At 41.2% G+C, this 13,772-nt stretch overlaps 1 protein-coding gene across 1 annotated transcript in view; it reads right to left on the bottom strand.

Annotated features, from left to right (window-relative positions):
- Positions 1 to 1,890: 1,890 nt before the first annotated feature.
- The window catches only part of wnk1b (WNK lysine deficient protein kinase 1b), an 84,668-nt gene continuing 72,786 nt past the window's right edge, over positions 1,891 to 13,772 (bottom strand). The window contains exons 26-38 of the mRNA XM_037695834.1: positions 13,293 to 13,358; positions 13,174 to 13,210; positions 13,011 to 13,090; positions 12,378 to 12,644; positions 12,020 to 12,288; positions 11,844 to 11,919; positions 10,947 to 11,076; positions 10,293 to 10,490; positions 9,876 to 9,968; positions 5,655 to 5,696; positions 3,522 to 3,682; positions 2,989 to 3,045; positions 1,891 to 2,504 (exon numbers count right to left, since the gene is read on the bottom strand). Of these exons, the coding sequence (XP_037551762.1) occupies positions 2,079 to 2,504; positions 2,989 to 3,045; positions 3,522 to 3,682; positions 5,655 to 5,696; positions 9,876 to 9,968; positions 10,293 to 10,490; positions 10,947 to 11,076; positions 11,844 to 11,919; positions 12,020 to 12,288; positions 12,378 to 12,644; positions 13,011 to 13,090; positions 13,174 to 13,210; positions 13,293 to 13,358 (1,902 nt within the window). The 3' untranslated portion in view covers positions 1,891 to 2,078. The remainder of the gene's footprint in view (positions 2,505 to 2,988; positions 3,046 to 3,521; positions 3,683 to 5,654; positions 5,697 to 9,875; positions 9,969 to 10,292; positions 10,491 to 10,946; positions 11,077 to 11,843; positions 11,920 to 12,019; positions 12,289 to 12,377; positions 12,645 to 13,010; positions 13,091 to 13,173; positions 13,211 to 13,292; positions 13,359 to 13,772) is intronic.

Genomic DNA, 13,772 nt, shown 5'->3' with positions numbered 1-13,772 from the left:
GCTTCAACCCAAGCCCTCAACCTCCCCCTCCCTTAAAAAAAAAAGCAACAGGAAGGATGCAAGGCACTAGAAGCGCCTCTGTTTTCAACCAGAGGCTCTAAAGAGAAGCAAAGACAGTGAAAATAAACGTTTTTGTTCAAGTACATTAAAATGGACACCATTGGTTTCTACATTCACATTCATCCAACAAAACCAGGGCAGGAAGGGAGCAGGAGGCCTGTTTAAAGTGTCTGATACATAAGTATTGTATTAAAAAAAAATAGCTAGCTTTATTTTATTATCTAAACTCTCCTGCCGTTCACTCGACTGCGTCTTTATTTGCAGGGAAGAGGTCCGACTTTCAGTTCAAGCTAATGGAGACTTTACTGGTAAGGCTTTGTGTCGTGTGGAGATGAATCAGATGGTGCTTATTGAGAAAAAGAGTCATCCATTTTCACATTTCGATTAAAAAATAAAAATAAATCCCTTGAACTGAAAGTAAAAAGGACCCCAGACTGAACGCTTTTGTGACCCTAAAACCAACGTTGTCCGACAACATTTATCTAATATCTAACAAGAATAATCACAGTGTCTCCACATCGTTCAGCGATGTGCACAAAGAACAGGTCCATTGACAGAACACGTTTTTGTTTTTTTTAAATAGAATAATAGTCATTAACATTATTAATGTACATTGCAACCATTTCAACCCAAACGTTGAAACCAAACTAGTAACGACGGTAAGAAACAAGGCAGAGTTTCTGTTAAACTGCTGCTATGCCTCCAACCATGTGTGTGTGTGTGTATTTACACATCTGTGTTGGTGTGTGTGCAACTATGTGCTTTTATATGAATGTCTCATGCAGTGTATCTGTGAGGCCAGCTAGCGAAACAAACCCAACAAAACCAAAATAAACACAAAATATTGGAATCATCATAGCTGACATTTGAGAAAATAAACAAACTGTACAAGGACTCTGATATTTTTCTGGTAACAAGGACACTTTTTTTCTCCACAGAGTTCTCTCGTGTTTGGGCTTCGCCTCCGCCTGTCAAAGGTTTCTGCTGTTATTGCTTCAAATGGTAACAGAGAGGTGACGAGAGGGACGGAGGAGGAGGAGTTGTGATGGTGAAGAGGCTTCTGGAGCGCTGAAGCATCTGGTCAGCGTGAAAGCGTAAATATGACACAAACACTCTCGGTCTTCTCCATCTGCTTTCTTTCCTCCATCCCTCATTTTTTTTAAATTAGTTTAGAAGAAAGTCGAGAAAACAAGACAGAGCAGAGACGTGCTGGGCTCCACGTGTTCTTGATATGCATTCATTTGAGATAATCTTTGTGCTTTGAATCATTCAAACACCTTTTTTCTGTTCAACCGTCACGTCAGATCTTGTGACTTCTTTGTAATCTTGAAGTTTTTGGAACTTCGTTCAACGAAATACAACAACGAGCCCCTTCTATGCCAATCTCCAGTAATATCCACTCAAAATTTGCTTCTTTTAAACTTTTTTTAAAACCTTACAAAAAACATAATTGTAAATTCTTAGCAAAGACGGCCGACAATTTGCAAAGATATGTTAAACACAACTTGCAGAGGCAACAATTATGAACTTCAGTGTTGCCCAATCCTGGTCCTGGTGGGCCACCATCCTGCAGGTTTTGATGTTTCTCTGCTTTGACACGCCTGATCTGAATGAATGATTGATTGACAGACGTGAAGAGCTGGGGAAACAGCTGAAACACGCAGGATAGTGGCCCTCGAGGACCAGGATTTGGCGCCAGACAAGAAGCATGACCTGGAACCAGTGCAGCCCAGCTGTAAAAGCCTAAACACACAAGCAGCTGCAGACACCGATCCTGCTCTGCCAGAACCTCTTTGGCCTTTAAATGCTGCACCGCTGACGTTTGATCATTTGGTTGGCCGCCACAAGCCCAAAGCAGGGAGAACTGTGCTGCTGCGGAAGTGAAGATGGTCAGATTTTATTCATCAATCCTGATTTCTTCCCTCCGATGCATTTGGTTTTTCTATCCAACTCTCTTCTCCAGCTTCTGAACATCTGTCCGACTGGGCCGCCATTTAAAGAGGCCCTCAGGCCAAACCCTACGTTGTCCTCAAGTTGGGCCCCCCTGGGTTGCTCACTGACTTCTGCAGAGCGTTGGGATGGTGGAAAGCCTGGAGAAGGCCCTGCCCTGAGACCTGGCCCTGTTGGGTGGGGTAAGGGCCCAGAGGCTGAGACGTGCTGACCAGCAGAGGCTGAGCTGGGGCCTGCTGAGGATTGGCCACGCTGTGAGCCGGACCACACCACTGTGCAGCGTAGGCGGCAGAGGGGTTGTAGGGGATAAACTGGGCCGGTTGGAGTTGGGGTATCGTGGAGGTAGCAGGAGGGTGGCACAGGGAGCTCTTGCAGGCAGCTAGAGAGGTAGCGCTGGTGGGGTTCGCTGGGAGGTGGGCCGATCCTCCGATGCTGCTGGGACAGAGCTGACTGGGAGCAGAGTACTTCCTGCACAGACTGGCAGACTGGGTGACCTGCAGGGGGTTAGGGTTTCAAACAAACAGTTTGAACAGTAATTCTTTTTGGCACAATAAGGAACTTTTTTCTGTTACTGTTGTATACTGGCCCTGAAACAAAACTTGAGTCGAAACCACAGAAAAACAGTTTTAATCTTTCAGGATTATAACTTCCCTGAGTCATCCCTCGTTTCTTAACATCTTGCATCGAGCCTTTCTTTCGTCAGTTTCTCGTCATTCTTTCTGAAGGTCTTCCGCTTCCGTGTTTGAACTTTTGCTGCTTTTTCGTTCACTTTCAAATCAAGCTCGTTAGCTTAGGAGCATTTTTTTTGCTTTTTTTTTTCAATGCACTGCATGATTTTAAACAAATGTGTGTTTCAACAAACGGTTTGTGACACAACTGAAATAAAAACCTTGCTGTTTGCTGTGAGGGAATTTTGGAGGTGGTCAACTGACAGAAGCCCAAATGTTTTTGGGCATGATGTGGTTTGTTTAAACTCACCTCGTAGCTGTGTCCCTGTGTCGGAGCCTGCTGCTGCTGTTTGGCACTCCTCTTCCCCTAAAAAGGTCACACGTTAAATTAAAACTGTAAATGTCGGAGATCCACTGAAAAAGGAAAACCTCTAAACAAGTAACTGCTGTGACTTAAAAATCAGGCCTTGCAGGTAAAGGTTTTTCTTCAATATTAGCATCCAAAAAGTTCTAGTTTAGTTGTATTTTAATTTAAATTAAACTAAAATTAATTAATCAAAAACAAGGGAATCAGAAGAGATTAACGGCAGCTAATGTTGCTGCGGTATAATAAAAGCATGATGGGAACGGACTCTGTGGTAAAGTAAACACTCCTCGTGCCAAATGGATTCAAAGCCTGAATTTTGTTTTACCGACATCCAAACCCCAGAAGTTACTGGTTTATTTACATCACTAATCAGTTTCACTTTTAATAAAGTGGAGTTTATTTAACTTGTGCCACTTCTTTAAACTGAGACTTCCTGTGCTCGTCTTCTGCTACAGTTCGACAAAACAGGAACCGACCTGCGAGAGGTTCATGGCGTCTCGGGCCCAGTTGTCCACCAGCTTATGAAGGTCATCAGTGAAGGTTCCCTTCCGTTGGTTGGGGGCTGGCAAATACTGAGAGCCCCCCTGGCTTTGATCCAAAGTGCCTGAACCGCTCACTGCGTTGGTGCTGTTTGTCCCTGTGCAAAGAGACAGAAAGAGCGAAGAGGAAAAGAAAAAACGATTTAAGACTTTGTTTGGACAGAAAATTAGAACTGATGTTATCGGAATGAGGGTGGATGCAAGCCCAGTCTTGACCATGAGAAGAGCAGAGGTTCAGCAGGTCAGCATGTTGATGTGAAAATTAACAGTTGAATTTTGATGATTTAAAAAAAAAAGGTCATTTATGATTCTGGAGTGACTAATCTCACAACAGGAACCAGAGAAAAACAAGATAATACCTCAACAACCATCTCTGTGTAAATCCATTCTTAAACATTAGATGGCAGTCTGATCCTGCACTTTTCATCAACATCTGCATCATCTGGCACAAAACTGCACACAACAAAAACTGACCAGGCTTCCTGCAGTTCTATGATGGTTCATAAATATATTATACAATTCAAGTGCCTTAATCTACCTGCATTCAAAAATTGTTATGGCGGGACTTCATCACTGCACACCTATATGCTCAAATAAACAAAGATTTTTGATTTTGATACTAATAATGCATTTCATATATGTTTTAAATCAAATTCAAAAGGCATGAACAGATAGGTTTCTCCTCTTTAAACATTTCTATAAATTGTACATTATGTACAGAAAAGTGCCACAAGAAGTAATGCTTCATCTTTTGGGCCAAAATGAACCCAGAGCTATGCTGACACAGCAAACATGAGCATGAAACAAATGCAACATCTGTTTACTGCAATTAAAACAGGAGACAAAAACAACTAATGTGATGGGTTCCAGGGAGAGAGAATCTAGCAAAAGGAAGTCAATTCACAGTTAGGCCTGTCACAATAAACAATAAATCAATTAATTGCATGATAAATGAAAATTATCGACATCATTTTCATCGGCTTCATCGTTTCTTTGAGTCTCTCTCTTTCTACTGAAGACACTGGATGATAAAAAGCTCAACTCCAGTGCTCTTTACTGACCCCTCCCTTTCTCTTGTCTCTTTAAAATCCATTTTAACTGTAGAAGCTAAGCTACGAGCTAAGCTAACAGGCCAACCTTGGGGAAAAAACCTCCGTCTTGTTGAAGCTCCAAAATTCACGGCTGAAACATGTGCCTTCATGTAAAAGTTTTTCTCTGCAAAAAGAAGCTGAGAACTTGTTTATTGATTTTTTTTTTATTTTTTATTAAAAGCTTTGTGTGAAAAATGCTATGCTAAAGAGCTCAAACCACACAGAGAGTCTGCCATTTTGAGAACCGAAGACAGACAGCTCATGGGTCAAGGGGCCTCCCTCCCATTTTTCTTAAAGAGACACGTTGCTCGCTCCCTCACTATTCATCCTTCAGTTAAAACAGTCATACTGCCATCCGGTGGTTGAAAAGAGGTACTACACTCAAAAGAAATTAACCAACATTTCTTCTTAAATTTGACAATAATTACTAATCATTATCAAATTTGAAACAATATTATCATTTATCACAATAATTTCTGAGACAATCAGCAAAAATGTGTTATCGTGACAGGCCTATACCAGTGAACAAAAATGGAGGACAATAAGAATGAGACGCTGAGTGACTGCAGCGACATGGGGTTGTGATGAAGCTAGTCCAGACCACAAGCCCTGTCAACAGAGGAGGAGACAGAAACGGAGGCAGAGGGGTAAACAGCTGCTCAGGTGTGTGACTGTAGGGAAAGCCTGCAGGTGCATGCAGTGCCACTTTTTAGTCTACCATGGAGGAGCACGTCAGTTATTTCAGTCACTCAACTCCGAGACCAATAACTTCTCCACCAATGTCCACATTCAAAATTCAGAGCTTTTTGTGGATTCAGAAGCTGAAATAACTGAGCTGATGCCGATTCGAGACGTGGGTCAAACTTAACTCCACACATGGCAGGAGGAGGAGGAGGAGGAGGAAGCATTGGCGAGCAAGCTAGGAGGATAGGGGCGGATGTGAACATATTGAGGAAAGATCAAAAAGAGAGATAGTTACTACAGAGCTGGTTGCAGGGGCAGACTTTTTTCACCATCTTCCCTGTGGTGCCAGAAGACGACGGTTGGAGGATTGGGAGAGAGTCAGAGTTAAACCCCGCCCACATCACCCGACAATCCAACACATATCTGATTGTTACATCTGGATGTAATTAGTAAACAATATGTTGGAGGTTAGACTCACCAGTAGCATCTTAAAACCTGTCACACAGATAAAAATGGGATTATTGTCCCAAAATTTACAAAAACTTTTGATCTGCTTCAAGTTTCAAGTCAGTTTTGTCTGGTTTTTATACCGTGAGAAAAACTTATCAAAGAAGTCCCAAGACTGCTATCGTTATCTTAAGAAACAACTGAGAAAAGATGTTTTTAAACTGGGAATATGGAGACAGAATTAAACCAAAGATGTGCCTTTAAGAGAAGGGCATGTCGTCTGACAGCAGAGTTCAGTTAGCCTTAGTGTGGAAATGTTTTCTCTGCTTGTGATTGTAGCTTTAAGATGCTTTTTGGGTAACAAAACACCAGGTTCTGACATGGCAATGTTTCCGTTCTACAGCTCAACAGGGCTGTACCAGAACTGGGTCCGAGCCTGCCAGTATTCTTCTCCCAAAGCTCTGATTTGCTGCCAACATCTCAGATATTTTCACCAATCACATCAAACAAAAACTCAAATTTAGTCAAAGAATTTACATCATTTTCGTAAAATGCCTTTAAAACATAGGAGCAATAAAAAGTTACTAAGACCCAGGTCTGTCTCTCTCCCCTCCTGGGGGTGAGGGGTTGTGAGGGAGGGACAGGTGGGGGTTAAAACATGGTGAGGACTGAGTGAGGAAATAAAAAGTGGAAGGGAGAGAAAAAGCTTTGAGCTGCAGAAGGTTCAGAAGCAACACAAAGAACCTTTCATCAAGTAAACAAAACATGTCAACACTTTAAATCTATAGATTACAAATTAAATCATTTAAATTAACTAACTGTACATAGCTTACAATTGAACATAATTTATTTAAATACATACAATAAAAACAAAAATATGTAACACAAGGTTCAAGTCACTGGGTCACAACTTCCTGCTTGTTTTCAGAGAAAAAGGTTAAAAATGGAAACGTGCTGCATTTCCCTTCAGTTCATGAGTAATTTAGCTGCTCAGATGAATTTACTAACGAGGACTGCATCAGTTCATATCATCAGATCAGTCTGAAGATAACGAACAGTAATAAACTACTGTCAGTTGCTAAAAGCGCAACAGCAGGATGAACATCAGATCATGATGGCTCGTGATGATATGACTATTATAGAAACATAACTTTGTTTAGTCTCATGGTCAACAGATCCAATCAGTATTTTTTAACAAAGCAGCTGTTCTTCTGGTGGTTTCTGTAATACTAAACAGCACACGCCCTTTCCACCAACAAAATCGATCAGTATCAGTATCAGTAAGAATTACATTTTCTGATGACCATTTGCTGCTATATCTTTTTTTATTTTCTCCCCTTTTTGTTTTAACTGGATTTTGAACGCTGTCAATGTTTATGTGCATGGCCCTCAGAAGGCTGAAGTCAAAATTGCCTCTAGATTTTCTTTCACATATTTTTTAATGTTCGTTTCACAGTTTTTGAAAATGTTAAAGTAGCGCAGCGTTGTCTGCAGACTTTTTTAAACTGTGTAACTATTCGATTTAGGGCGATCGTTGTACTGCAGCCAAAAGTTTACAGTGTCCAGATTCAATGTAAAGAAAGAAAAGACAAATAAAGAGGCATTCTTTTCTTCTTTTGGCTGCTCCCTCTTCAGGTGTCGCCACAGCGAGTCCATTTCACTCTGTCCTCTGTCTTTTCCCTGGCAGCTGCATTTCTAACATCCTTCTACCAATATACCCACTGTCCCTCCTCTGGACATGTCCAAACCATCTCAGTCTGGCCTCTCTAACTTCATCTATCAGAAAGAAAGAAAAATACAAATACAAAAACTGCCGGTTTAAATATAAACTATTGCAATCACGTTTTAATATGTTAAACGATAGATCTGTGCCTGATGCAAACCTGGCTTTGGTTTAGGTTAAGCTTACAAGGTGGGATGGGTAGATTAGCACTAAGATGATGTAGATACAATATTTACTGTGTTTGCAGTATACAGGTGCTGGTCATGAAATTAGAATAGCATGAAAAAGTTGATTTATTTCAGTAATTCCATTCAAAAAGTGAAACTTGTATATTATATTCATTCATTACACATAAACTGATATATTTCAAATGTTTATTTCTTTTAATGTTGACGATTATAACTGACAACTAATGAAACCCCTAATTCAATATCTCAGAAAATTAGATTATTGTGAAAAGGTTCAACATTGAAGACACACTCTAATCAGCTAATTAACTCAAAACACCTGCAAAGGCCTTTAATGGTCTCTCAGGCTAGTTCTGTAGGCTACACAATCATGGGGAAGACTGCTGACTTGACAGTTGTCCAAAAGATGACCACTGACACCTTGCACAAGGAGGGCAAGACACAAAAAGTCATTGCTAAAGAGGCTGGCTGTTCACAGAGCTCTGTGTCCAAGCACATAAACAGAGAGGCGAAGGGAAGGAAAAGATGTGGTAGAAAAAAAGTGTATAAGCAATAGGGATAACGACACCCTGGAGAGGATTGTGAAACAAAACCCATTCCAAAATATGGAGGAGATACACAAATAATGGACTGCAGCTGGAGTCAATGCTTCAAGAACCACCACGCTCGGATGTATGCAAGACATGGATTTAACTGTTGCATTCTTTGTGTCAAGCCACTCTTGAACAAAATACAGCGTCAGAAGCATCTCCCCTGGGCTAAAAACAAAAAGGACTGGACTGCTGCAGAGTTATCCAAAGTTATGTTCTCTGAAATTTTGCATTTCCTTTGGAAATCAAGGTCCCATAGTCTGGAGGAAGAGAGGAGACACAGAATCCACATTGCTTGAGGTCCAGTGTCAAGTTTCCACAATCAGTGACAGTTTGGGGTGCCATGTCATCTGCTGGTGTTGGTCCACTGTGTTTTCTGAGGTCTAAGGTCAACGCTGCCATCTACCAGGAAGTTTTAGAGCACATCATGCTTCCTGCTGCTGACCAACTTTATGGAGATGCAGATTTCATTTTCCAACAGGACTTGGCACCTGCACACAGTGCCAAAGCTACCAGTACCTGGTTTAAGGACCATGGTAGCCCTGTTCTTAATTGACCAGCAAACTCACATGACCTTAACCCCATAGAAAATCTATGGAGTATTGTGAAGAGGAAGATGCGATACACCTGACCCAACAATTCAGAAGAGCTGAAGGCCACTATCAGAGCAACCTGGGCTCTCATAACACCTGAGCAGTGCCACAGACTGATCGACTCCATGCCACACCGCATTGCTGCAGTAAGCCAGGCAAAAGGAGCCAAAACAAAGTACTGATGCTGTACATGCTCATACTTTTCATGTTTATACTTTTCAGTTGGCCAACATTTCTAAAAATCTTTTTTTTAAATTGGTCTTAAGTAATATTATAATTTTCTGCGATACTGAATTTGAGGTTTTCATTAGTTGTCAGGTATAATCATCAACATTAAAAGAAAAAAACGTGAAGTATATCAGTCTGTAACGAATGAATATAATAGACAAGTTTCACTTTTTGAATGGAATTACTGAAATAAATCAACTTTTTCATGATATTCTAATTTTATGACCAGCACCTGTATGCACTGAAAGGAAAAATGAACTGCAAGAGTTTTTTAATTAAGTATGCAGCAATTTTACTCATGTATACACTGATATTCTGACGCAGTGATACAGAGTTTATTTCTAAAAAGGCTGTAATGTTTGCTGCTAGGAGGAGATTTGGATGTTGGACAGTCAAAAAAAAAAGAGTGGATATAAAAGGAACTTATCTACTTTTATACATTTGTTTTAAAAGCAAGATGAAGATTTAAAATTAAATGATGCAACTCAAGGAGCTTATTTTTTCTGTGGATTTCAGCTCATCTTATTTTCCACAAATTCCTGATTGTCTGATTTCAAAAGGAAGGATTTCTGCCACACTCTTGTGATTTCAGATGCAGAGTCTTCCTCCCTCAAAGAAGAAAACCCACAGGAAGACAGGATGACCGTGACTTCACAGATAAACGAGTGGCAGAAAGAAAACCCCACAATGGAACCAAACGTAGGTAAGGATAAAAAGAGAGGAGCAAAGAAAGAAAGCGTTACACACAAAGAGCCAAGCAAGGCGTACTCAGAAAGCGCGTCCTCCTGCCGCCAGGCTTGAAGGCCAAACGCTCCGAACCCCAGCTGAACTTTATACAGCCTGAAGAGAGGAAGGATGGAAGAAAAAGGAAAGGAGATGCAGAAAGATGTTCAGAGCATAAATGGAGATAATAGGAGAGAAACAGGAAGACCCAAAAAAAGGAAAAATGAAGGAAATGAAAAGAGTTGAAGAATATACAGAAAGCATGTTAACAGTGAGTATGCATTACACTGTTCACACTCAAATCAAGAAAGATGGGAGCTCTTTTCCTGTGAAAAAGTGAATATTACCCTACAAGTTCTAGTATCTGCATGCAAAGAAACTGTGGGTGTGAATAATGCCAAGAGGCCTACTGCTGCTAGGAGCTCTGAGTTGCATTCTCACCTGGAGTCGGAGCACACAGGCTGGGCACAGAGAGGGCCGCCTCGCTGGTGTAGGCTGAACACAGGTTATCACTGGAGGGGGAGGTTTTGAGGGGCTGGAGCACAGTGCTGCTGCCTGAACCGGATAATCCTCCCGGGGGTAATGGAGGCAGTTGGCCGGAGTGCATGACTGGGACGCTCTGGGCGGATAAAGTGCTGCCTGGACATCGCACAAAAGCATAGAGGACAAAAACAAACGCGGACAAACACATAAAAATAACAGATAAAGACATGCATCCCCCAGAAGAGTTACACAGACACACCCACACACGGACAAGAAAACGTGGAGAAAAACAAACAGGAAAAGCGGTCAGAAATTTTGAAGCTCAGATCCTGATTCAGCGTACGCCCACATACACGTGTAACGAAACAAACACAAACATGTATGTGCACACAAACGCATGGACATAGAAAGAGTAACAGTAAATGCTGTGGCTCGAGTTAAACAAATTATGTGACGTTTCTGTTCAGAAACGGTTCACACAAACAAAATGATGCAAGGTTTCTTCTTCAGTGGCGTCTCACAACATCAGAATTTAAATTAGTATTTAAAACGTTTCTGTTGACATTTCTGATGAACAGTTTGGTTGGTGAAAATGCTACAAGACAAGCCTACCTTGCTGTAATGGACTCTTGCTACCGTGAGTGGAGCTGGTTCTGGACGATTTTGAAGACTTGCTTTTGGTCAGTCGACGCCTCCTGCCAGTCAAGGGGATTAGTGGAGGGATGACTGCAGCTGGAGGAACCTGCACCAGGACCAAGGAGGAGTGGTTGTTTTGTACCGCAGACAATACTTGTTGAATACCGTATTTTTCGGCCTATAAGTCACAGTTTTTTTATTGCATAATTTGCATGCCCTGCGACTTACATGCTGAAGCGACGTATTTGTGGATTTCCCCCCCATATTTATAAACCATTTTTTGGCTGAAATATGACCGTTTTCATTCATTCTGACTGAAAAAAATTGAACTGTATCATTTTCAGCCACTAGATGGCAGCAGAGCATGCCGCTGTATCATGTAATAGGTTAACGTGGCTATAATAACAAATTCAAAAATGTTAAAGACAAAAACAACTGGACTTTATTTATTATACTTTATACTTTGTTTTTTCTTGAACTTTTTTGAATTTACCATGTCCTGGATGACTGACAATCTTCACCAGCTATTATTGACACAATCGGTTTGCCATAATCTTCCACCATCGTTCTGCTCGCTGCTTGGAGCAACCATCAAACCAGCTGCACTGCCCTGGCAAAAATTTTTATTTTTATTTTTTTTGTGGATTTTTGGCACAACACCGGCTCACATTTCCGGGTTGTCAGCGGTGATGCGTAACAAATGCAACGCATCAGTGGTGACACATAATAGATGCAACGTATACGGTGAAGCGACATATTTATGGATTTTTTCACTTTTTTAGACATATTTGGACAGATGCGACTTATAGGGCGGTGCGATGGGTACGGCGGAAAATATGTGCGTAATGCGTGTTCATGTGAAATAAACGTTACCTTTCCCAGCCGGGTAAACAGACATTCTATTTCCTCTTTCTGGCGGGAATGGAGGGCCTGGATTTCTTTCATGTGCCTGTGGAAGAAAAAGGAAATACAACATAAAAAGATATTGACTGTGTAAGAAGTGATCAGAAAGATGGGGCTGGAAAGGAGACGACAGAAGGAAAACTTACTTTTGTCTGAGGCAGCTGACTTCCCGTTTAAAGTCTTCATCCTCTTCGAACTCTGAATCGTTGTCGCTGCTGATGTAGGAGTTATTGAAGGAGTTGTTGTTTAGACTTGGCAAGGAGGCTCTATGAGGGCGGTCTGGAGACAAAACTTGGCCAGGATCGCTGGGGCCGTTAGGAGTCTGGGGAGCTGGTGGACGACTCGACTCAAAGCTCTGCTCAGGAGTTCGACTGACCGAGAACCTACCGACACGAGACTCTGTGTTTGTAGTAACCTGAAATAAAAGACATAACAGAGTGGATAAACAGACATGATGATGATGAGGAAGAGCAAGAGGAAGCAGAAAACAAAAATACAGATTACCTGGAAGCGCCCAATTGTGGTAGTGGGCTTGGGGGAGTGGCAGGGGGAGACGAAAGGAGAGGGGTGGGACTTTGTTGGAGTCCTTTGAGGCAGTCCATCCACAACATCTTGTCCTCTTACCCCTCTTAGAGGAGATGAGGAGTCTTTGTGCAAAGTGCTGTCTGGGCTGGAAAGGCTGGAGGTTGATGAGGTGGAGGTGGAGGTGGTGGAGGAAGATTCAGAGCGAGACGAGCGGGGGGCAACAGGCTCTTCAGCAGCCAATGAGACCTGACAAGTAATATAAAAAGTGAAAACCCAACAAACATATACTTTTTTTATAATTACATTGTTTAAAATAAATGTCCCACGTTGACATAAAACAAACGTTCTGAATGAAAAGGAGTAGTTTGAAGAAAAAAAATCTTATAGTCCCTTTTCCCAAAAGTCACTCTACTACACCACAAGCAACCAAGTTTCAATCAACCATCTATATACACATCTTTGAACACAAAATAATTATTGTTTTTAATTGTTTATTTAGCTTGACCATACTTATATATCTAGTCCACAAACACCCGGTTGATTAAAAAGCCAAAATATAAAGTTTAGTCTTGATATCAATGTCTAGGTGTCCTTAAGAGGCAAGAACTTTACCTGAAATCTTCCTAATTTAATCCCACGAGCACAAGGAGGAACAGTTTGAGACACTATTTCTTCTTCTAGAGAGAAGGGAACTGAAAGAGGGATGATAAATATTTCACACAAATGGCAGGCAAAAGACACCGTTTGATGTATTTAGGGAATATAAAATACATACTTGGTTGTCCTACTGAAGGCGCACTGCTCTGAGGGACCTCAAATAAAGAAAAAAGTTTGATCAGATTAATAAACATAATTTTAAAGTGAGCACAAAGGGTACAAAGTGTGTGAGCTCACAGGAACAGTTTCTGGGCTCAGTGCTCTCCTCAGCTGGGCATCGAGGTCCTCCAGAGGCTGCTGGGACTGAAGAGATTGGCAGACATGTTAGAAACTCATCAACAATCAAGGCCAGCAGTTTTAGTTTAATTAGCAACACAAGCACACACACACACACACACACACAAAGATGAAAGCAAGGATGCATTTTGAAGATTTGTTGCTCTCTTGCACTTTCAGATAAAGACCTTCTGGCTTTTAACTCTACTAGATACATGAAACCCTGCAGCTCTATCTGTTGGTTTTTTTTTAAAAATCTATTTAGATTATTTCCCTGCACAAACACATGAATGGAAATGAAGAGACACAATACAGTAATTCCCATTCGCTTGAGCAATTTAATTAAAAAACGACTTCATTTAAGATCAAGATCCTTGGTGAAGTTCAACTCCAGCAGGATTATTTTAATCAAATGGGACATGTCTCGCTGGGAGGAGTTAT

This window comes from Nematolebias whitei, chromosome 22 (assembly GCF_014905685.2).
Source record: "Nematolebias whitei isolate Nwh7 chromosome 22, NemWhi1, whole genome shotgun sequence".
NCBI lineage: Eukaryota > Metazoa > Chordata > Actinopteri > Cyprinodontiformes > Rivulidae > Nematolebias > Nematolebias whitei.
Note: the sequence above shows the minus strand (reverse complement) of the source record. Positions and strands in the feature narration are given on the sequence as shown.